Raw genomic sequence first — 25,548 nt, 5'->3', positions numbered from 1 at the left:
TAAGACCCTATCTCAAAAAAAAAAAAAAAAAAAAAATCAACAAAAAACAAAACCACAAAAAAAGAAAGATTCTATCTCTACAAAAATAAAGTAAAAAATTTTTTAAATTATATTATGCCCAGGGAAGGTGTAATGGAGGACTATCAGCTAGTTGGACCACCATCAAAGACTTTAAGAGTGCCAAGGTGGTGGTTCCCATCCTATCCCCCATTTAATTCACTAGAATTTGAATCATTAGTATCTTCCCTGCAGAGACCGCATGGATTATGGTGGCTGAGAGTGGACTACCACAAACTTTCCTGTGCAGTAGCTCAGTTGCAGCTGCCGCGCCACATGGAGCTTCTTCATTGGAGCAGATGAACACAGACTTTGGTATGGGTATGTAGCTGTTGATCTGGTGAACGCCGTCTGTTCCATACCCATCAGAAGGAGGGTCAGAAGCAGCTTGCATTCATGTGTGGTAGACAAAGCAAACATTCAGAGCTTTGCCCATGGGCTAAGTTGATTCTCCTCCTCTGATATAATATAGTCTTCAGTAAGGGAATGGGACTGTGTGAACTTTCCACAGAGCAGCTCACTGGTCCATTGTGCTGGTGATACCATGGTAACCAGACCTGAAGAGCAGGAAATGACAAGTTCTCTTGATACCACGGAAGATATGATCTCTTGAGGGTAGGAGATAAACCCTAGAAGGATTCAGGGACCTGTCCCGTTTGTAGTGTTTCTAGGAGCCCAGTAGTCTAGGGAATGATGTATCACACTTGCAAATAAAGGGTGAGTTGTTCCACCTTGGACTTCTAAGTCTGAGAAGAAAGAAAGCAATGAGTAGAGGGGTTTTTTGGTTTTGGAGTCATAATACTCTGCATGTGGCAACTGGTCTACCCATTTTTCAGTTGACACAGAATGTTGCTAGTTTGGGCTAGTTTTGAGTGACTCCCAGATCCAGAAGGGGCTCTACCGGAGCCAGACTACAGGACAGGCAGCTTTGATTCTTGGGCTAGATGAACCACAGGCAGGCTCCAGATCCCATCATCCAACTCTGGGCATTGCCATCTCTTCCCTGAACTCGAACTTCATGCCTCACACCTCATAGGGCTTTCCATGATCAGGTAACAAAGGAGGAAAAAGCCCGAGCTCAGTTCATGGATGGATCAACCTAGTATGTCAGGGCAAGACAAAGACGGATAGTACCTGCACCACAGCACCACGCAGGGTTGCTGCAGTAGTCACCATCTGCCGACGACGAACATCTTTCTAATGGGCAGAGCATTCTGCGGCACACCTGGTCATTCACTTCATGTGTCCAAGGCCTAAGGTAAAAACATCCATGGATTCATGGGCAGTGAGGAGTGGCTGGGCTTATGGTCGGAGCCTGCGAGGAGACCAGAAGTTCAGGGAAAGAAAGGCCCCGGGGAAGAGGCAGTGGATAGACATATGAGGGTGGGCACGGGGTGTAAAGATGTTTGAATCCACCCGGGAGAGGCACTAAGTAATCAAATGGACAAGGTTACTTGGCCAGTAGATGCCAGTCCTCCTCTGCGTTTGCCACCCGAGTGTTAGTGCGATGGAGGACACAGCCATGGCAGGGGCTGTGCATGTCTGAGCCTTGATTTTTTTTTTTAGAAGGAATATAAGTTTTCTTATCTAGATCTTTAATTCTGTTTTGGTTTCCTTAATTCCACTAGACATTATTAATACTGCTTGCTATAGTTTGAATACTTGTCCCCTCCAAAATTCATGTTAGAATTTAATCCCCAGTGTGGCAGTATTGAGAGGTAGGGCCTTTAAGAGGTACCTGGGTCATGTAGGTTCTACTCTGATAAAAGAATTAGTCTATTCAGGAATTAATGGATTAATGGCTTATCACGGAAGTGGGACTGGTGGCTTTATAAGAGGAAGAGAGACCTGAGCTAGTGCACTTAGTCCCCTCTCCTTGTGATGCCCTGAGTTGCTTTGGGACTCTGCCACCGGTCCCCACCAGCAAGAAGGTCCTCGCCAGATGCGGCCCCCAACCTTGGACTTTTCAGCCTCCATAGCTGAGAGAAATAAATTACTTTTCTATATAAATTACCTAGTTTCAAGTATTCTGTTCTAAGCAATAGAAAACAGATTAAGACATTGCTTTATGCAATCAGTGGTTGTTTTTATTCACCCTCTCAGTACTTCCTGTTCTTCACTCCCTCTTCCTCCTCAAACCTTCCTCTGAGACCACTTTCCTTCTCACTGAAATGCATCTTTCAGAAATCCTTTCAGGAAGAGTCAGCTGGTGATGAATTCCCTTAGTCTTTATACTTCCCCTATTCTTGAAAAAACTTTTCCCTGGGTAGAAAATTCAGCCCTATGAAACCTGCCTCCCACTTCCCTGTCTTTAGTCACCTTTGACTGAAGTACCTGGTGCAGGTGCCCCTGACTGCTGCCTGAAGTGGCTGCCTGCTGCTTCACCCTTACCCCAGAGGTGTTGGCCTTCAGTGTGGGAAGGGCCTCCACCCTGACTCCCCACCTTGGGTGGCCCCTGAGCCTCAACTCTGTCCCTTAAGGCCAAAGGGGCTTCAAAGGCCCCAATATTCTTATCCCTCTTAATGCATGCTTTCCCCAGAAGCTGGCCTGGCAGTTCTTCATTATCTTGCTGGTTCTTTGGCACTTTTAAGATAGTATTTTTATAGCAAACGCTGGTGAGGCTATGGAGAAAAGGAAACTCTTATACACTATTCATGGGAATGTAAACTAGTACAGCCACTATAGAGAACAGTACGGAGGTTCCTCAGAAACTACAAACAGCGTTACCATATATCCAGCAATTCCACTACTGGGCATTTACCCAAAGGAAAGGAAATCAGAATATTGAAGGTACATCTGCACCCCCATATTTATTGCAGCACTATTCACGACAGCCAAGGTATGAAATCAACCTGTCTGTCCAACAACAGATGAATGGATGAGGAAAATGTGATATATACACACAATGGAATACTATTCAGCCATAAAAAAGAAGCAAATCCTGTCATTCATGGCAACATGGATGGAACTGGAGGACATGATGTTAAGTGAAATAAGCCAGGCACAGGAAGTTAAACACCACACGCTGTCACTCAGTGGAAGCTTAAAAATGTTGATCTTATGGAAGTAAAGAGTGGAACAGAGCACACTGGAGGCTGGGAAGGGTAGGGGAAGGAGGGGCTAGGAAGAGATTTGTTAAAGGATTAAAAACTACATCTGGGCTGGGCTCAGTGGCTCACGCCTGTAATCCCAGCACTTTGGGAGGCCAAGGTGGGCAGATCACTCAAGGTCAGGAGTTTGAGGCCAGCCTGGCCAATACGGTGAAACCTCCTCTCTACTTAAAATACAAAAATTAGCCAGCATGTTGGCACGCACCTGTAGTCCCAGCTACATGGGAGGCTGAGACAGGAGAATTGCTTGAACCTGGGAGGCAGAGGTTGCAGTGAGCTGAGATTATGCCACTGCACACCAGCCTGGGCGACAAAGTGAGACTCAGTCTCAAAAAAAACTACATCTAGATAGGAGGAATAAATTCTAATGGTCTCTGGCACTGTAAGATGACTATCGTTAACAATAATATAATATATAGTTTCAAGTAGCTAGAAGGAAGATATTGAATGTTCCCAAGACAAAGAAATGATAAATGTTTGAGATGATGGACATGCTAACTACCCTGATTTGATCACCATACGTGTATTAAAACATCACTATGTATCCCCAAAATATTTAAAATTATTATACGTCAATTAAAAGATAAATAAAATACAAAATTTTTAAAGAATATTTTAAATATGTTCTAACATTTCCAGTTGTTTCCAGCAGGCAGGTTTGTCTGAATTACCCAGCTCCTCTTCCCAGACTGGGGTCCAGATGATGTCACCTCGTATTTCCTGTTACTTTTCTCTGGACACATCTGGACACATGATTTAGTTCCTATCTCATGATGAACATTTTTGGATGCAGCCCTTTAAGGGCAGTTTTTCTGTTGCATCTTTTCTTCCAAAGTAACTCTTACTTAGCAGTCCGACAACTAAGGCAGAAAGAAAAAATGAGCTCTACCAGGTGAAGCAGGGGTGAGGGTCTAGAACTCTCTTTGCTCAGCCTACCTCCCCTACCCCTATCAGCCTTGAGCTCCTCCTGGAAACATTCCTGGGACTTGAAAATCATTACCCTAAGAACTTAGTAATTAGTTGATTAGTAAATCAACATGAATTCACTATTGCCCATACCCTAAGGAAATCCGAAGGGCAGTGTTGAATGTGTCCATCCTGCTCTGCTCAGTGAAAAGAGTTGCTGAGTCTGGGGCAGGGGCTCTTCTTGCTTGGGGACGAGGCCCTTGGTGCTGCGGGGCATACATGAGTTCTCATGACTATGGCAACCACAGGGCGCCATGAACAGTTGTACAGGTTGCACACTACTCAAAGACTCCTTTGAGTCAGGAGGCAAGTGGGTTCTGAAATCTAGTGCATGCTCTGCACTACATTAGGTTAGGTCTCTTTTTCTTTTTCTTTTTTTTTTCACACAAATACTCCATATAGGCAACAGTGGCCTTATGACCGGGATGAAATGTCATCATCACTCCACCTGCCTTTTTGAGCTCAGTCCCTATGCTTACTGGGCCTCTTTGTGACCCTGCAGACTCCACGGCAATTCTGACTTCAGGAAGGGGTGCTCTGGACTGGGGACCTAAGTATTCTAATCTAGAAGGAAACCTCCGCATGGAGCACAAGGGAACTCGTGTCTGGCTTCTGTATTTTCATCCCTTATGCTGGGGGTTGGGGGTATGACTCATTCCCTCTGGACCAAGCAGGATTCCAGGAACTGATGATCTGGCCATGGGCCCTGAAACCACCAGGAGGCTCTTGGGAAATGCACCCAGCCTTCTTCAATCAAGCTGGTGTCTGCGTGGCCCTCCCGAGCTGGCTGGAATCCAGCCTTAACTTTCCCTCCACCCATCTCCCACTGCTCCAGTGACAATGCTCACAATGAAAGCCAGCCAACAGGGGACAAGGTTGCCAGCAGGGCTGAACAGTCCCCTCAGCCCCCTGGCCTGGCCCGTGGGGAGCTGGCAGCCGCAGTGACGGGAAAACACACATTGTTTGGGGGCGTTGCGGATACAGTACAGATTATTTTTAGCAAATTGTTCTGACTTAGTGAAAAACCTGAAAGATAGTGTTGATAATCATTCTTATTTTAGTGCCGCAGATGGCACTGCTATAATTAGACCCTTGTTTCTGGGTGATTCTGCTGTTCCCATAAGAAGACACCTTGCCTGATGCAGAAATACATCACTGAAGGCTGTCTTCATTTTTTAATTTGGGGCTCAATCTTTACCTTTTTACCCTTAAGTATTAACAACATTTGTTGAGAAAGAGTAAATTATTCACATGTCTCTCACGCTAATATTAGCCTGAAGATAACTGAAAGGTTTGGGGCCTCTTTGTTCTCTGATCCGAGTGGCAGGCGGGAATGACCCGCGGCTCCGGGCCTCCTCCTCAGAGGTGCTTCCCGGGCCCTGAGCCAAGTCAGGCTCCCTGCAATCTCATTTTACCCTGCACTTGCTTTCAAATCGGTGTTTTCCATTTGTAATTATGTACTTATCTGTGAAATACTTGGACAGACGCCTGTCCCGCTCCTGGGCCATAAGCTCCACAGGGAAGGGGCTAGAGCTTTTTTGTTCATGACATGTCCCCAGTGCCTAGAACAGAGACATCTGTGAGACGTAAGAAGGAATAGGAAAGCCACCACTGGAGGTGGGCGTCTAAGGAAACTGCAGTCTCTAGCTCTCTTCCCAGCCCTCCCACCCCTGGGCTCATCACCGCTGAAAGCCTTTGGCCGATACTTGGCCTATCTCTGTGACTTCAGTTTTCCCATCTGACAAACGGAATTAATAAAATATGCCCAACTTACAGCAAAGAGATAGCACAAGACTAATAAGGAACATGTAAGTGTGATAAGACTGAAAAGGGGAAGCAGATAGGAGCCAACTGTTCTATTCTTAAAATTAGGATTGAAGACCACGTGCAGTGGCTCACACCTATAATCTCATCCCGCTTTGAGAGGTCAAAGTGGGCTGATTGCTTGATCTTGGGAGTTCAAGACTGGCCTGGGCAACACAGTGAAACCCCATCTCTACCAAAAATACAGAAATTAGCCAGGCCTGGTGGCATGCGCCTGTAGTCCCAGCTACTCAGGAGGCTAAGGTGGGAGGATCACTTGAGCCCACGAGGTCAAGGGTGCAATGAGCTGTGATGGTGCCACTGCACTCCAGCCTGGGTGACAGAGTGAGACCCTGTCTCAAAACTAAAATAAATAGGTAACAATTTTAAAAGTAATATATAGATATAGATATAGATATAGATATAGATATAGATTGATTGGAGTGAGGGATACAGACAGAAGAACTGGAATTCCACTGAGAGCCTAAGTCCCTTGGGAGCAGGGGTTTCTTCAAGACCTTATCACAGCCACAGTCTGAAGCTCAGAGTCTGTCACACAGTAGGTGCCCAATTGATGAGCTGAGCTCAGTCAGCCTTCAAGATGACCCCCCGGGATCTTGCTTCCCAGCCTTCACAGCCTCGTGTGGAATCCTCCCACACTGCATCTAGGACCCAAAGAATACAGCAGAAGCGATGACATGCCACTTTCAAGGCTGGGTTATGAAAGGCACCATGGCTTCCCTCTTGGTTATGTTCTCTGTCTGTGTTTCTCTGTCTCTTTGTTTCTATCTCTGCATGATCACTTGCCCCAGGAAAAGCTACCTCCTGAGCAGCCATTTGAAGATGCCCATGTGGAGAGGAACAGAGGCCTCCAGCCCACAGTCACATAAGTAAGCATGAAAGCAGTTCCTCCACCCCAGTCCAGTCTTCAGAGACCACTGCCCCAGTCAACAGCTCAACTGTAATCTCACACGTGTCCTCGACACTCAGAATAATGAGCTAAGCTGCTCCCAAATCTCTGACCCTCAGAAACTATGTGATATATACATGTGTGTTGTTTTAAGCTGTTAAGTTCTGGGGCCACTTGTTATGCAGCAACAGATAACTAATATACCACCCACCCACCCACATCTCTGCCTCCTGGCTCTGCTGAATTGGGGTTAGGGACTCAGCCTTCCCCTAAGCTGCCTCCAGCAGTCAAGCCCCTTCTCTGCCTCCCACCTCTCTGGTTCCCACTTCCTCCCTCCCTTGCAGACCACCCCTCTGCCCCTTCCTCAGCAAGGGCCACTGACAGGGGCCAGCACAGACCCTGACAGAGGAAAGGGAAGGGCCACAAGAACCAGGATCTCACCTGGTCCTTGAACTCGGGGGACTCATGGCTCTGTCTCCTGGCATGAGATGGAACCTTGACCTTGCTCCCACCACATTGACTCAGCCTTGTTTCCTGAGAGGCAGAGGCCCTCACCCAACCTCCTTTCCCCTCCATCCTTCCATGGAGGATGCCATGCTATCACTTACTTTCTCCAAGCTGCCTAGAGACCATCACTCTCCTAGTCCCATCACAGTCTCTCCCATGCACCTCAGCACTGGGGCTGGATTCTTCTGCGGGCCATTTCCCACCAACAGATGCAACTGCCACAGCTTGGCAGGAGTTCCTGCAGAAGAGAGAAAAGCCCCGCTGGCTTCTCACACCCAGGATGTCTGCCTCTAGTTGTCCACTGGATGGAAACGTCTTCCATTTCTTAAGGACTCAAACTCCCCAGAGTCTCCTGGCCCCCCTGATGCTGACTGCCCTCACTCCTGCACCCACATCCCATTCTCCAAAGAGCTCACAATGGCAGCCAGCAACTGGCAGGGCTGCCTCTTCCTTTCCTCATTAATTTTGTATTTTTAGAAAAGTGATGCACACATGTAGTATACAGTCCCAACAGTTATGCAGCATTCTCTCCCTGGCTCTCTCATTCCAGAATCCAGGGGCCACCACTTTCCTTCTTTAAATCTGCTTCTGAAAACATAAGGAAATATGGCTACTTTCATTTATTATATTTTGACATTATTTGTTGACTTTCTACCATAATAGTGGTGATTCGACACCTGCTATCCACTGTATTCCCACTTTTCTCCCCCACCCATCATCCCAATATATCTTCAGATCATAATTTTGGGTTAATAATCAGTGTTTACATTACTAGGACTATCAAATTGTGTTAATTGCAGAGCCCAATAGTGTGCAATGAACTTGTTCCTTTCTCATTATCCACTCCTGCCACCTGCACCAGGGGAAAATGCTTCCTTCTGTCATTCACTTAGTTGTCAATGTCCTTAAAGCTAACTCTCCCCCAAATACTTCCATATTTCTGCCAAACACCTATCAACAACTGCTTCAAACTCTAATGCATCCCATAGGCTGGCAGTTTCCCCTTCCCTGGAGGCCTTCTTCCCAGGGCCCTCTGACTTCCTGTTCTGTTGTTGTTACAAACTGTCACCTTGGGGCCTCTCTTGGCCTCCCCGTTGGGCTAGGTCCTGCTTCCTGCACCCCAGGTCCTCCTGTCTCTTGGTTTACTTGCTTGTTCGGGTGGGACGCATCCTCCAATATCTCCTGAGGAAGGATACACAGAAGACAAAGGTTTTAAAGATGTTGTATGCCTAGAAATGCAGTTATACTATTTTATACTTGAAAAATAATTTGGAAAGTTATAGAAATTTAGGTGGAAAATGATTTTCCCTCAAAGTTTCAAAGGCATTATTCTATTGTCACCTGTCTTCCAGTGCTGCCGTCGTGAAGTCTAATGTCATTTCATCCTTAAATCTTTGTGTGTATTGTTCTTCTCCCCTGCAACCTCCAGCTTGCAAGGCTTTCTCTTCATCCTGAATGCTTTCAGATTGTGTGGTGACACGCCTTGGTGTAGAATTCTAAAATGGTGGCCCTTAACAGGCTCTTCCCATTCAGAGGCTCCCATCCCTCACTTGGTAATTTTCTTGTATTACTTATTTGAAAATGTCTCCCCCTTGTATCTGGTCTCACCTTTTGTAACTCTAATTAGTGGAACCCCAAATCATCTGATTGACATGCTAGTTGTCTTTGGTGTCTTATTGTCAATCTTCTTGTCTTTTTTCTAGCAATTTTCTTGACTCCACCTTCTATCCTATTTATTAAATGTCCTCTTTCTTGTGCTTTGATGATCCCTTCCTCCTAGAATGCCAATCTTTGTGTGTGTGTGTGTGTGTGTGTATGGTCTTGCTCTGTTGCCCAGGTTGGAGTGCAGTGGCGTGATCTCAGTTCACTGCAACCTCCACCTCCCGGGTTCAAGTGATTCTCCTGTCTCAGCCTCCTGAGTAGCTGGACTACAGGCATGTGCCACCATGCCCAGCTAATTTTTGTATTTTAAGTAGAGACAGGGTTTCACCATGTTGGCCAGGCTGGTCTCGAACTCCTGACCTCAGGTGATCTGCCCTCCTCAGCCTCCCAAACTGTTGGGATTACAGGCGTGAGCCACTGAACCCAGCCTAGAATGTTAGTCTTGTTTCCTGGATGCAGTCTCCTCTGTCAGCTCCCAAGAATGTGACTGACAGGGGCTTCATGTTGAGCTTTGCTCTGCCCCTTCCCTCTGCTTCCTCTGAGTGCCTCTTCCCTATGTGTTGCTGGTTGTGCTCCATGTTGGCTGCTTCACTCCTGTGTTCAGTGACCACTGGCAGTCGGTTCATCTCCAAGGGCACAGCACTGAAGAGCTCACCGAAGACTTCTTGCTGGCAGGGGATGGTTTTAGACTGGTGGCTATAGCAGATTCTTTGTTGGGCAACCCTCACCTGCAAACATGTTTAGGTCTCCTCTCTAGGGACATGTGTCCTGCCTGGGACTTGTAGGTCATGCTTCCTGGGAGTAGAGTCAGGAGGGGGTCTTGGGGATCTCCTCAGTGTAGGTGAAGTCTTTCTTCTTATACCTCGACCCCTTTTTAGTCCAGAATCCCACCCCTGCCTTCTGCTGTCCTTCAGTCCCTGAGCCTAGAGCCACCTTTCTACAATTTCCCCAAAGAACAAACTTCCAGGCTTGTCTGAGGCATGCTGTGGAAGGAACCTGGGATCTCAATGGCTTCCCAGACAGAGTGCTGATCAATACCTCTGGTTTGGCCTCCACTGCCCCTGCCCCATGGCCTCTGTAGTGCCAGCTGTCTCCATTTGCCCAGGCTTCTGGGTTGGACCAAATGAATGGCCTTCATTATTAGCAGCATTCTCCCTCCTTGCCTTCACCTGTCCTTGGGTCCTAGCTTCGTCCCATCTGTTCCCCTCACTCACATCTCAGTCTACCTATCAAGAAAATGGGGATAATGGTTCCCATCTCCTGGGATTGCTGTGAAGAAGAAATGAGCTCAGGGTGGTGTCATCATTGCCAAGACGGAAATAACCTGGGTAGCCCCTCGGGCAAGCTCTGTCCCCAGCATGTGTCCTGTTCTGCTCACACAGACCCAGAAAGAGGAGCCAGCCAGGTGACAGTATGAACCACACATGCTGAGTGTGCAGAGCCGGGAACTCTGTTCCCTGCACGTGCTCCAGGGCCTGCCAATGGTGCATGACCAGTCACCGGCGAAGCATGGCGCTGAGAACGTATGTGGCCTCCCTGAGGCTTTGCTCAGTCCCCTCCCTCCACACCCACAGAAAGAGGTGTGCACACATGCAAAATAGCAATAATAATAGTATGAGATGGCAGCTGAGACCTGTGCAGCTGATGACAGTTTGAAAGAAGGATGAGCAGGCTCTCTGCCATCTGCCCACCAACTTTTCAAGTTACTTTTACCCACCTTCAAAATTACATCTGCTTTTAGCAAGAATTACTGACGTGATAAAGATGGGAGTGTTCACATGCAAGGGCAGGTAAGTTGCTCTGTGCCATTGGGGGTTTAACCCTTAAAAGGAGAGGGGTTTCCCTTCAGCTGCTGCAGGATCTTGGTAGAAGGCAGCACAGATGACATGAAAACCCAAGGAGACATGCCTGCTGCTGGGATACAGGCTCACCCACCTCCTGCCCCTACCCAAAACTGTTGGGACACGAAGCCTTGCCCGGAGCCTCAAATGCGCAGGGGCTTGGCCAGGCCACAGACTGTGCAGGGGAATGTGTGCGCACTGCCTGCTTTATCCCATGGCTGTGCCCACCATAGGTTATGCAGCAGCAGTGGGCATGCGCAATTCAGTTGAATGCAGGGAAGCCAGCAAGTGCGGGAGAATTTCAATGGATGACCTAAGCACGGTCAGGTGTCTATTTAGAAAAATATACACGGCCTGGTGCGGTGGCTCATGCCTGTAATCCCAGCACTTTGGGAGGCCGAAGCGGGCAGATCACAAGGTCAAGAGATCTAGACCATCCTGGCCAACATGGTGAAACCCCATCTCCACTAAAAATACAAAAATTAACTGGGTTTGGTGGCGCACGTGTGTAATCCCAGCTACTCATGAGGCTGAGGCAGGAGAATCGCTTGAACCCGGGAGGCAGAGGTTGCAGTGAGCCGAGATGGCACCACTGCACTCCAGCCTGGTGACAGAGCAAGACTCTGTCTCAAAAAAAAAAATAAAATAAAATAAAGAAAAATATACACTTAGGAGGGCGAGGCAGGCAGATCACTTGAGGTCAGGAGTTCAAGACTAGCCTGGCCAACATAGTGAAACCCTGTCTGTCTCTACTAAAAATACAAAAATTAGCTAAGTGTGGTGGCGCACACCTGTAGTTCCAGCTACTCAGGAGGCTGAGGCAGGAGAATCGCTTGAACCCAGGAGACGGAGGGTCCAGTGAGCAAAGATTGCGCCACTGCACTCCAGCCTGGGCAACAGAGCAAGACTCCGTATCCAAAAAAAACAAAAACAAAAACAAAACAAAAAACAAAAAAGCAAAACAAAACAAAACAAAAACACTTAATGTACATGATGTGGTAGAAGAAAAGCACTTGTTAGTGAGAATTACCGCCTCCTCCTAAGAAGAGAGTGTCGCCTACTGCAGGGTGCTTTGCTTCTTAATCAGGCTCAGGAGGGAAGGCCTGAGGCCATTGAGACCATGCCTGGAACAAGGGGGCAGACAGCCAGGCTGGTGACTACAGAGTGCCACCCACACACGGGGGTGGAGCCAGCATCTCTGTGCTCCACCTATGAAGTGGCCGGCAGTCCTTCCCAGGAGGGTGTGAGCCGAGGTCTCCTGGGTGCACCAGCCAGCCCACGGCACAGAGCCTGCCTGTTGGTCTCTACCCACAGCGGATCCCCTGCTGCTCCAGCATCAGATTTGGGACACCCCCCTGCCCCACCAGAGGGCATCAGCTATGCCTAGGTAAGTGCTCATCTTAGGGACAAGTAAGAACATAATCAACTGCAGAAATGTCTGCAGGTTTGACAGGCTCTGCCTCTGCTGCCCCATGCAGACCTCAGCCCAGGGCACCCTTCCTGGTGCTGCACTGGCTGTGTTGTGGGTCTGCCTTTCCAGGGCTGGCCTTCTAGACCCTGACCTAGGGAGCAGCTGGGCTGGCCCCATTTCCAACCAGCAGCAGGCGAGGGTGGGACAGAGCCAGACTGCAGCCTCCCCAAGGCATTGCTTTGACTGTTTTAAAAAACTTAAAATGGCCGGGCATGGTGGCTCACGCCTGTAATCCCAGCACTTTGTGATGCCAAGGTGGGTGGATCACCTGAGGTCAGGAGTTCAAAACCAGCCTGGCCAACATGGTGAAACCCCATCTCTACAAAAAATTCAAAAATTAGCTGAGCATGGTGGCAGGTGCCTCTGATCCTGGCTACTTGGGAGGCTGAGGCAGGAAAATTGCTTGAACCCAGGAGGCAGAGGTTGCAGTGGAGATTGTACCATTGCACCCTAGCGTGGGCGACAGAGTGAGACTCCATCTCAAAAAAAACCCAAAAAAACAAAAGACCTAAAAATGTCCTTTATGCTTGGAGTCAAACATTCAAACAGAATAAATGAGACAATAGGAATGCTACCACCCCAGACCCCAGGCCTCTTACCTGGCGGTCTCAGTCAGCTCAGGCCGCTATGACAAAGGACCACAGACTGGGTGGCTTATAAATAGCAGGCATTTATTTCTCATAGTTCTGCAAGCTGGAAGTCCCAGATCAAGGTGCCAGTACGGTCAGGTCCTGGGGAGGGCTCTCTTCAGGTTGCAGATGGCCACATGGCAGGGAAACAGGAAGAGAGCTTGGGGTCTCCATCCTCTTGACCTAAACTCCCAAGGGTCCCACCTCCTAATGCCATCACACTGGGGCTGAAAATTTCTACATATGAATTTGGGAGGCGGAGTACACAAACATTCAGTTCATAGCACCCGAGGAAACCCAGAGAAAACACGCTAATGTCCATGTTTTATGCATCCTACCAGGAATTTCTGTGTGCACACACACATACACTCATTCGAACAAATGAGATAAATCTATACACGTACCCTCTAGCTTCCTCTTTTTCATGAAACAATATACTCTGAAGATTGCTGCATTTCACAGACCTAAATATACCTCCTTTTTTTTTTTTTTTTTTTTTTTTAGACAGAGTTTCACTCTGAAGTTTCACTCGGAGTTGCCCAGGCTGGAGTGCAGTGGTATGATCTTCGTTCACCCTTCTGGGTTCAAGCGATTCTCCTGCCTCAGCCTCCCGAGTAGCCAGGATTACAGGCACCCACCACCACACCTGGCTAGTTTTTGTATTTTTAGCACAGATGGGGTTTCACCATGTTGGTCAGGCTGGTCTCGAACTCCTGACTTCAAATAATCCACCTGCCTCAGCTTCCCAAAGTGCTGGGATTACACTGCGAGAGCCAGCACACATGGCCACCTCCCTCTTTTTTAATGACTACATGGTAATGCAGACCTAGGGATGTGACGTAATTAATCTCGATAATGCTTAAGTTGTTCCTATCCTTTTCCAATCACTACAATGCTTTGATAAGCCTCTGTATTACACGTCTTGACAAGACTCTGAAGTGGGCTTGCTGGGCCAGAGAACATATGTGTGCAGTTCTGGTAAATGTGACTACATTCCCCCATGGAGCATGTCCCTTCAGCTCACTCGAAAGGCAATTGTCAAAGTTTGGAACTTGCCGATCTGATAACGGAAAGTAGGATTTCATTGATATTTCAGTTTGCGTTTCTCTTATTGTAATGACAGTCAGCATATTTTTGAATGTTTAGAGGCATTTTTCTTTTCTGGGAAGGATTTCTTCCCATTGCCCATTTTCCAATTCAGTTGTTGGATTTCTTTCTTTGATTTATAGTGCCCCTTTGCCTGTGACATAAGTTGCATATATTATTATGCATGTGATTCTGTTTTCACATAGACATAAGTATACCTTATTCTTTTTCATGACTGCAGGGTAAATTCCACCTTACAAATGTGCCATAATTTTTTTCTGTTTATCTTTTTTTTTTAACTTTAAGCAGGATGTTTTCTGCCATGCAGATATATTTTTTCTTATCTGGTAGAATAAATCAATTATGTTGTTTATGGCCACAGGGTTTTGCAAGATCATTAAAGAGTTCACTCCTTTCCAAGATTACAGGGGTGTGTGTGTGTGTGTGTGTGTGTCTGAGACAGAGTCTTGTTCTGTCACCCAGGCTGGACTGCAGTGGCACAATCGTGGCTCACTGCAGCCTCCACCTTCTGGGTTCAAGCGATCCTCCTTCCTCAGCCTCCTGAGTAGCTGGGACTGAAAGCATGCCACCATGCCCTGCTGACTTTTGTATTTTTAGTAGAGTCAGAATTTCATCATGTTGGTTGGGGTGATCTCAAACTTCTGACCTCAAATGATCTGACTGCCTTGGCCTCCCAAAGTGCTGGGATTACAGGCTTAAGCCACCGCGACCGGCCAACAGTTTTGTTTTGTTTGTTTTTTGTTTTTAATCATTTTCTTCCGGTATTTTTTTGGTTTCCATCTTTGATCCATCAGGCTCCTGCTGGAGGGAGGCCAGCATGGCTCCATAAAGCCACATCCCCAGTATAGTAAAAGTCACCACCTGGAAGGCTGTCTGGCCAGCTTTGCACCCCATGGTCAGGCCACTATGCCTGAGTGGAATTGTCTCCTGAACACAGTCCCACTAAAAGGCAAAGCCAGCGGGACTTCCTGGGTCCAGTGGGGATTTGGAGAACTTTTCTTACAAGAGGATTGTAAAACGAACCAATCAGCACTCCGTAGCTAGGATTGTAAAACGCACCAATCAGCGCTCTGTAGCTAGCAAGGGGATTGTAAACTGCACCAATCAGTGCTCTGTAAAAACTCACCAATCAGTGCTCTGTAGCTAGCAAGACATTTGTAAAATACACCAATCAGCGCTCTGTAAAATGGACCAATCAGCAAGATTCTAGAAGTAACCAATCGCAGGGAGGATTGAGAAAAGGGCATTCTGATAGGACAAGAACAGGACATGGGCGGGGACAAATAAGGGAATAAAAACTGCCTCTCCCCCGCCCCAGCTTCTCCCTGCCGAGCCAGCAGCGGCAATCTGTTTGGGTCTGTCTTCCACGCTGTGGAAGTTTTGTTATTTTGCTCTTCACAATAACTCTTGCTGCTGCTCACTATTTGGGTCTTTGCCATCTTTGAGAGTTGTAACACCAGGAAGGCCCGTGGCTCCATTCTTAAAATCAGCGAGACCACAAACCCACTGGAAGAAACCAACTCCAGACACTCCACTCCCTCCTATTGCAAGCACAATGTTCTCAGAGCTGGGAACAGGGCTCGGCCGGCTTCCAGCTGCTCACGCTGGCAGAGGAAAGGCCCAGCGCACTATGTGAAGTGAAGGCAAGGCTGCTTTGGGTTTGTGCTGCCTGGTCTTGCCAGCCCGTTTCTCCATCTGCCCTGGACACCACCACTGTTCGTATGTGAGCTGCTACTTTGTGTCAGGAGCTGCCATAGCCCCGGATGGGATAATGGGCGTACCTGGGAAGGCCCCCACCATGGCACATTGCAGGTACCTTGCTGAGTCTAATAGAGAATCCGGCAGCCCCGGCCGAGAGTGGGAGCCAGCCAGGGCGCGGGGAGGGAAGGCAACTGCCAGGGGGAAGGGCATGTGCAAAAAAAACCCAACCGGGGCACAGCAGGCAAGTGAGGACGAAGTCCAGCTGTGCCTATCAAGATCCACTGCTGAGACCACAACGCAGCACACAGGGCACACGGTCCCAGGCAAAACCGAGCAAAATAGAGGACCCCCTTGCACACCCGTCGGCCAGCCACAGGGCGGGCGCAAGAACGCAACCACCCACACCTCACCCCCGAAGAGGGAGAGCTGGCGACCTTTTGCAGCGTGCCAGCCCCTCAGGGAAGGCCGGGTTCTGGCACTTGTTGGGCTCTGGCTCCAGTTCTGACTTAAAAACTCTGATGTAATCCCAGCAGTTTGGGAGGCAGAGGCCCACAGATCACGAGGTCAGGAGTTCGAGTCCAGCCTGGCCAACATGGTGAAACCCCGTCTCTACCAAAAATACAAAAATTAGCCAGGCGTGGCGGGCACCTGTAATCCCAGCTACTGTGAGAGGCTGAGGCAGGAGAATCACTTGAAACCAGAAGGTGGAGGTTGCAGGTGGAGGTTACAGTGAACCAAGATCACGCCACTGCACTCCAGCCTGGGGGAAAGAGTGAAACTCCATCTCAAAAAACAACAACAACAAAAAACTCGGATGCTGTTTTCTCATCTATAAAATAGGGTGACACTGCGGCAGCCCCTGACACTGTGAACCCTCAAATCAGCAAGCACTTCTCAATGGGTGTGTTACAGGAAAGAGGTCCCGATCCAGACCCCAAGAGATGGTTCTTGGATTTTGGGCAAGAAAGAATTCAGGGCGAGTCCACAGAATAAAGTGAAAGTAAGTTTATTAGGAAAGTAAAGGGGTAAAAGAACGGCTACTCCATAGAGCAGCCCTAAGGGCTGTGGGTTGCCCATTTTTATGGTTATTTCTTGATGATATGTTAAACAGGAGGTGGATTATTCATGCTTCCCCGTTTCAGACCATATAGGATAACTTCCTGATGTTGCCATGGCATTTGTTAACTGTCATGGTGCTGGTGGGAGTGTAGCAGCGAGGACCACCGAGGACACATCTTGTTGCCATTTTGGGTTTTAGCCATTTCTTTACTGCAACCTGTTTCATCAGCAAGGTCTTTAAGAGCTGTATCTTGTGCCGACCTCATATCTCATCCTGTGACTTAGAATGCCTTAACCATCTGGGAATGCAGCCCAGTAGGTCTTAGCCTTATTTTACCGGCCGCTATTAGAGATGGAGTTGCTTTGGTTCAAATGCTTCGGACAGGTGCGGAGGGAGGGTGGTGAGTGGAGCCCACCCACCAGCAAGTCACACGCACCCACACTCCTCCTGAATCGTATTTTCTAGGCATTTTACTAATTTAATCCCCACAACAACGAGCTGCGGAAGGTTGTTTCGCTCACAGATTTCCGCATATTCTCTGTACTTGTAGGATTTGGGGGAACAAGTCAAGTTACACAAGCTAATCCCTGAAAGGTGAGCCCCACAGCTCCTCAGCCCTCTCCCAGAGCCGGCGGCCTGTGTGCCAGGTCCCCGACAAATGCTGGCTCCATGGCAGCTGCCATCACTTCCCTGGAGAAGTGCCAGTCTGCAGGGCAATCCCGAGATCCTCGTGCGGGTGACCAGCTGCGGCACGGCCAGCACGGCCCAGGGAGGGAGGGGCTGTGCTGCCCCTCAGGTGTCTCGCGGGGGCCCTTGGCGGCCCCCGCAGAGGGTTTGCCTGTGAGAAGGTCGGGAAATGCTGCCTCTTACAGGGCTGCCTTCAATTATTTCAGCTGCTCCGAGGTATTTCAAAGTCAGACCAAATAAACATTTGCATCTAAAAAAAGGCGAAACAGGGTCATTTGAAATAGAGAAGAAAGCCTTTCCCATATCCGGAGGGTGTGGCCCGACGTTCCGGAGCAGCGGCAAGGGTTCGCTCTGGTTTTGTGCCTGTGCCAGGGCACCTACCCCAGCCCCTGCTTCAGGAGGGAAGTTATTTTCTTTTAAATCAAATGTGTGGCGACCTAAGTTTCCTTTCCCTGATTTGCTCCGTGGTCACCCTGGGCCCCCCGCTGCTGTCAGGTCAACATCTTTAAAGGGCTGTCTGTGCTTTTCCTAAGAAGGGGACTACAACAGACTCGACAGTATCCACCGGTTGGGCCCAAGGCAGGAGGAAGGGCGGCGCCCCCAAACTCCCAGGCCGCCTGCAGCACCCCCCACGCGCCGCTCTCCGCCTCTGGGGAGCATCCTGCCACCCCCCGACACACACACACACACCCGCTACACCCCGCCTTCTCACGCCTGGCCAGGCACTCTGGAGATGTCGGAGAGCCAGGCTTTTCCTGAAGAGTCAGGATTGGAAGGCGGTGAGGGCATCAGGTTTTTTCTTCTCTTTTCTTCTAGCAATTACACCCCCGTGGCTAAATTAAACTCCCATTGGCTAAATTAGGCCCAAAGAGAGGGGCACCTGCTGCTAAGCTGTGTATGTTGTCCCCCTAGGACTTCCACCATTTGCTGAGCTCCAGATGAAAACAGCAGACGACAGGCCACACCCCGATCCCACCTGGCTTACAGGTGCTGTCACACAGGTACGCCTTCTTGTGGATCATCAGTCACCATTTGCCCCTCGCAACAACCCTGTCTTGGAGGAAGATCCTGGCGGACACCCGCCTCTCCCCACCCTTAGGCTCCCTTGCTCCTTCATTCAACCATTGTTTACATTTCGTTCAGGACTGCTGACTAAACAGTTTCAAGCACAGCGGACCCTTGAATAACGCAGGTTCAAACTGTGCAGGTCCACCCACAGGGATGTTTTTCAATCAGTTACACCAAGTGTCCCTGCCTCTCTTGCCTCCCTTCCCACCTCCTCCATGTCTTCCTCTCACCCTGAGGCAGCAAGACCAGCCCCTCCTCCTCAGCCACTCAACGTGAAGACAAGGAGGATGAAGACTTCTATGATAATCCACTTCCACTTAGTAAATACTTTATCTTATGATATTCTTAATGACATTTTATTTTCCCTAGCTTAATTAATAAACTAAGAATACAGTATACTGTAAGAATACAGTATAAATACATATACAAAGTACTTGTTAACTGATTTTTTCATGTTACCAGTAAGGCTTCCAGTTAACAGTAGGCTATTTATTAGTTAAGTTTGGAGGGAGCCTGAAGTTATACAAGGGTTTCTGACTGCGTGAGGGGTTGGCTCTCCAACCCTCACATTGTTCAAGGCTCAACTGCAACTCTCCTACCTATCTCCCCCACCCTCTGATGTAGTAGGATAAATATAAAAACACTTAGAAGTCCTTGAAAACCAGGAAAAGTGCCACCAACAGACTAGAACAGTGGAGAATTTCTGGAAGATATAAAGCAGAGGAGATCAGATTCCCGGTGAAACACAATAGAGCCAACAGCCTGCAGGTGGGAGACCATCTCATCTGGAAATGGGGTAGGGTGGGGGCAGTAGAGAAGGAATGAGTCATGGAGCTTGGATGCGGTAATCACACAAAGGGCTACCCAGGTGGCTTAGGCAGTGTCCTGCCTGTCCCCAGGGTAAAGTCTGAGTGCAGCATTCAGACTGAAGACAAAGATGCACCGGGAGCCTCCAGAGCCAACACTGGCCCAAAGAGAGAAGCAGGGGCCCGCCCAGGTGACTGCCAGGCACCGCCAGCCACACTGACAGGGAGAGCGGCCCAGATCAGAGGCCCAGGAAGGCACTCTGCCTTTGCAACGTCCTGGCCTGTCTCCATGACCACAAGTGCCCAGTGGTGCCAGGGTTGCCAGACAGTGGTGGTTTAGTTGTGTGCAAGAACTACTCTGCACAGCAAGAATGATTGATTGAGACTGACAGATTGCAAACACACTGCACTCAGGAACCCTTCACCCTCTTAGAAATGGCTGAGGGTCTCAGCAGGCTTTCATTCATATGAGTTTATCTGTCAATATTTACGGTAGTAGAAGTTCAAGTGGAAAAAAATTTAAATATTCATTTATTTTAAAATAATAATAATGGCATGTTAACATAAATAGCACTTATACAGGCTGGGTGCGGTGGCTCACGCCTGTAATCCCAGCATTTTGGGAGGCCGAGGTGGGCAGATCACTTGAGGTCAGGAGTTGGAGACCAGCCTGGCCAACATGGTGAAACCCCATCCCATCTCCACTAAGAATACAAAAATTAGCCGGGCATGGCGGCATACGCCTGTAATCCCAGCTACTTGGGAGGCTGAGGCAGGAGAATTGCTTGGACCCGAGAGGTAGAGATTGCAGTGAGCCGAGATCGTGCCACTGCACTCCAGCCTAGGTGACAGAGTGAGACACCGTCTCAAAAAAAAAAAAAGCAAATAGCTACATTTTTTTCTAAAAATGGTTTATTTAATAAGAAGAGTGACATCATTATACATATATGTGTGTATGTATATATCTATTTTATATATATATAAAATTTATATTATATATATATATATTTTTTTTTTGAGACAGAGTTTCAGGCTGCAGTGCAATGGCACTATCTCGGCTCATTGCAACCTCCGCATCCTGTATTCAAGTGATTCTCCTGCCTCAGCCTGCTGAGTAGCTGGGATTACAGACATGCACCACCATGTCTGGCTAATTTTGTATTTTTAGTAGAGATGGGGTTTCACCATGTTGGTCAGGCTGGTCTTAAACTCCTGACCTCAGATGATCTGCCCACCTTGGCCTCCCAAAGTACTGGGTTTACAGGCATGAGCCACCACCCCTGGCCCATTTTATATTTAAAAAAATCTCCCCAATGGGCCCGGCGCGGTGGCTCACGCCTGTAATCCCAGCACTTTGGGAGGCCGAGGCGGGTGAGTCACCTGAGGTCAGGAGTTTGAGACCAGCCTGACCAACATGGTGAAACCCCATCTCTACCAAAAATGCAAAAAATTAGTCAGGCGTGGTGGTGCGCGGCTGTAATCCCAGCTACTCAGGAGGCTGAGACAGGAGAACCGCTTGAACCCAGGAGGCAGAGGTTGCAGTGAGCTGAGATAGTGCCACTGCATTGCAGCCCGGGCAACAAGAGTGAAACTCTGTCTCAAAACAAAACAAAACAAAAAAAACTTCCCAATGTCTGGCTTAATAGACAGCTGGATTTTCTTTTTTGTTGTATTTTTTTATTTTTATGTATTTATGTATTTAATTTTTATGTATTTAATTATCTATTTATTGAGACAGAGTCTCACTCTGTCACCCAGGCTGCAATGCAGTGGCACAATCTCGGCTCACTGCAACCTCTGCCTCCCAGTTCAAGCAATCTTCCTGCCTCAGCCTCCCAAGTAGCTGGGATTACAGGAATGCACCACCATGCCTAGCTATTTTTTTTTTTTTTTTGTATTTTTAGTAGAGATGGGGTTTCACCACGTTGGCCAGGCTGGTCTCAAACTCCTGACCTCAAGTGATCTGTCTGCCTCAGCCTCCCAAAGTGTTGGGATTACAGGCATGAGCCACCATGTCCAGCCAACAGCTGGATTTTCATACCTCCTTCTTTCAAGCTGTAGTGATAACACACATCATGTAGACTCTGGAAAACTCCACTGAACACCCATTTGTGTATGTGCTGCTGAAGTGAACACCTGAACACCCATTAGAAAAAACAAAAGTCTTTTTTATTCCTATTAAATAGTTTTGGCTTTGCAGACACCCAGAAAGAGTCTTAAGAACCCTTAGGGGTCCATGGATCTCACTTTGAAAACCACTCTCTGGACGTTCATTTACAAATGGGATCAGACAATCAAGAATCCCCAGACATTTGAAGGAAACCAACAGCCTGCAGAAGAGGTAGACAGAACCCTGGAGAAAACAGGTAATAATGCAGGAATCAGAAGAAGACATTAAAATCAGCATAATTCATATCCTCTGAAAGGTCCAATAAAATATAAGAACCAGTTAGATGGCAAGTGGGCACAGAGCAAATACACAAAAATCAATACTTTCCATAGATACCATTAAATAATAAATAGGAGAGGACATTTGCAATACCAACAACAACCATAAATAATCTTGGCATAGGCATAACCAAAATTCTGGAGAACCTACGTGAAGAAAAATGTTTAATCGTATTAAAGGACATAAATTGAGAGATGTGTTATGTTTCCTGTAGGAAGCTTCAATATTGTAAAGGTGGCAATTATTTGAGTTGCTCAGTGAACTGTCCTCTGCATTATACTAGGTTGAGTGGGATTTCTGTCACAAGTATGCACCAAGAGTCATAACTAATATATCTTCTAGGTCAGCAGTCCCCAGCCTTTTTGGCACCAGGGACCAGTTTCATGGAAGACAATTTTTCCACAGGCCCGGGCTGAGCAGGGGATGGTTTCAGGGTGAACCTGTTCCACCTCAGATCATCAGGCATTAGAGTCTCATAAGGAGTGCGCAACCTAGATCCCTCATACGCACAGTTCACAGTAGGGTTTGTGCTCCTATGAGAATCTAATGTCGCTGCTGGTCTGACAGGAGGTGGAGCTCAGGCGGTCATGCTCTCGCACCTGCTACTCATCTTCTGCTATGTAGCCTGGTTCTTAACAAACCACAGACAGGGAATAGTCTGCAGCCCCGGGTTTGGGGACCACTGCTCTAGGTTGAAAGCTGCTCCAAATAAAATAAAGAGACAAGTGACTGACCAGAAGAAGATGTTTGCAAGACATATAATAGCCAAAAGGTTAATATACTTAATATATAACATTCCTGGAGTCATATGAAGACAAAGAACCTTAAAATACAGGCAGATAATAGAAGCTAAATGAGAAGTATCTACATGCATGAAAACGAATCAACCTCTGAATTAGTTAGGGTAAAGCTCACCTGCTCTAACAAAGAGGCCTGATCATACAGAGGCTAGAAGAATAAACAGGCCGGGCACGGTGGCTCACGCTTGTAATCCCAGCACTTTGGGAGGCCGAGGCGGGCGGATCACGAGGTCAGGAGATCGAGACCACGGTGAAACCCCGTCTCTACTAAAAATACAAAAAAAATTAGCCGGGCGTGGTGGCGGGCGCCTGTAGTCCCAGCTACTCGGAGAGGCTGAGGCAGGAGAATGGCGTGAACCCGGGAGGCGGAGGTTGCAGTGAGCCGAGATTGCGCCACTGCACTCCAGCCTGGGCGACAGAGCCAGGCTCCGTCTCAAAAAAAAAAAAAGAATAAACAGATCCGTTTCTGTATTAGTCAGGTTCTCCAGAGAACAGAACCAATAGGAGAAACACACAAAAACACACACACACACACACACACACACACACACACCATACATGTATGATAAATAGGTGTATATTTATCTAATATATTATAGATCTATATTAGACATTACATAGGATATATATATACACAGACACACATGCACACACATTTATTTTAAGGAATTTTGAAGAATTTATTTTAGGGAACTGTTTTAAGGCATTTATTTTAAGGAATTGGCTTCTGCGGTTGTGGAGGCTTGGTAGATCCAAAATCTGCAGAGTAAGCCGGTAGGCTGGAGACCGATATTGCAAGTTGGAGTTCACAAGCAGTCGGCCAGCAGAATTCCTCCTTGCTCAGAGCAGGTCAGTCTCTTTTCTCTTAAGGTCTTCAACTGATGGGATGAGATCTGCCCACATTTTGGAGCATAATCTGCTTTACTCAAAATCTTCTGATTTAAATGCTAATCTTATCTTAAAAAGTACTTTCACCGGGTGTGGTAGCTCAGGCCTGTAATCCCAGCACTTTGGGAGGCCAAGGTGGGCAGATCACTTCAGGTCTGGAGACCAGCCTGGCCAACATGGTGAAACCCCATGTCTACTAAAAATACAAAAATTAGCCAGGCATGGTGGCACATGCCTGTAATTCCAGCTACTTGGGAGGCTGAGGCACGAGAATCACTTGAACCTGGGAGGCGGAGGTTGCAGTGAGCCAAGATTGTGCCACTGCACTCCAGCCTGGGCAACAGAGTAAGACTCTGTCTCGACCAATCAATCAATTAATAAATACCTTCATAAAAACATCTACAATAGTGTCTAATCAAATATCTGAGCGATGTGGCCAGATATTTAAGTTAACACATAAAATGAGCCATCAGTCTTTCTTTCTCAGGTTATGGGTCTGAGCTGAGCAGCAGCTCTGCTTCTCCTGGTCCCCCAAAACCCCAGGACCCTTCTGTCCTGCTGCTTGCCTCCCCTTGGGCACTACCACAGCCAGATTCTAGGCAGCTTGGAGGCCCAGGTACAGAAGAGGCTCCTATCACAGGCCTGCCCTTACTCTGTCACTGAGAACTTGGTCCTGTGGACAAGCCTAACTGTAAAGCAGGCTGGAATTGTAGTTGAGCTCAGCAGCTGCTGCCCAGCCACGGATCTGTTGGGCTGGAAGAGAAGGAAAATGGATTGTTTTTTTCCTTTAGTAGAGATGAGGTCTTGCTATGTTGCCCAGGTTAGCTTGAACTCCTGAGTTCAAGGGATCTTCCTATCTTAGCCTCCCAAAGTGCTGGGATTACAGGCATGAGCAAAGCAAGAAGTCTCTACCCAACCTCCCTATTAAAAAGGAAATGTAAACTAAATCCATGAACTACTTTTCTTTTTTTTGCTTATCAGATTGGCAAAAATTAAAAATTTGCAATCAGTTGTATGTATTAGACAGGAGGGTTCTTAACCCATAGTAACAACTACAGAAAAAGGTCTTATTTTGGAGGGCACTCAGAATCTTGAGGATGCAGGAGGAACAGGCTTGGAAAATGAGCAGGTGTCAAGAGGCCTCCCTAGGTCAATGGCAGAAGCAGGCTTGCTCGGACACTTTGGCCATGGGACATGATGTCACAGCTGGACAGAGTCACAGCCAGGCGATGCCACTAGCACCCCCATTGGACATTCTCTGCCTGTCCCAGGTTTGCAGATGCAGGGCCCTGGGGTTCTCTGCCCAAATGTCACCGTGCCCATTACCAGGGCCATATGGGCCTGTTGAAGCTTCCCTCTTCCTCACTCTATGACCTGAAGGGGATGGAGGGTCCTTTTCTGGTGGCGCGGGGGTGGGGGTTGGGGAGGTGGAGGTCCAGTATGGAGCTTGAACCGGCAGGCTGGTGTAAGGTCCCTACTGTTTTGGAGGGTTTTACTAATGTCTCTAGAAATCGCAAACACACGGCCGGGCGCGGTGGCTCATGCTTGTAATCCCAGAACTTTGGGAGGCCGAGGCGGGTGGATCACGAGGTCAGGAGTTCGAGACCAGCCTGGCCAACACAGTGAAACCCCATCTCTACTTAAAATACAAGAAGTAGCTGGGCATAGTGGCAGGCGCCTGTAATCCCAGATATTCAGGAGGCTGAGGCAGGAGAACCGCTTGAACCCGGGAGGTGGAGGTTGCAGTGAGCTGAGATGGTGCCACTGCACTCCAGCCTGGGCGACAGAGCTAGACTCCATCTCAGGGAAAAAAAAAAAAAATCTCAATGCCACATAGCCAGCAGTTCCTCTTCTAGGAATCTTCCATTGGGTTGAAGAAAAGAACATATTCTTAGTGGAAACAGTAATTCATGGAATAATACGCACAGAAAAGTGGGAGGCCTCGTTGTTACCTTATGAGCTCTGGAGTCAGGCTCAAATCCTGACTTCCATACTTAGTAGGTGTGTGATCCTGGGCAGGCTACTT

At 47.9% G+C, this 25,548-nt stretch overlaps 1 protein-coding gene across 1 annotated transcript; it reads left to right on the top strand.

The window, feature by feature from the left end:
* The first annotated feature begins 10,779 nt into the window (after positions 1–10,779).
* On the top strand, positions 10,780–19,917 carry LOC101177132. The gene is given in 7 exon segments (XM_030814374.1): positions 10,780–10,809; positions 12,171–12,210; positions 12,213–12,243; positions 18,045–18,189; positions 18,191–18,290; positions 18,424–18,512; positions 18,655–19,917. Coding segments are annotated over 7 exon segments (444 nt in total). The 3' UTR covers positions 18,664–19,917.
* Positions 19,918–25,548: the final 5,631 nt, after the last annotated feature.

Source organism: Nomascus leucogenys, chromosome 6, assembly GCF_006542625.1.
Source record: "Nomascus leucogenys isolate Asia chromosome 6, Asia_NLE_v1, whole genome shotgun sequence".
Classification (NCBI taxonomy): domain Eukaryota; kingdom Metazoa; phylum Chordata; class Mammalia; order Primates; family Hylobatidae; genus Nomascus; species Nomascus leucogenys.
This window is presented reverse-complemented; position numbering and strand designations above follow the sequence as displayed.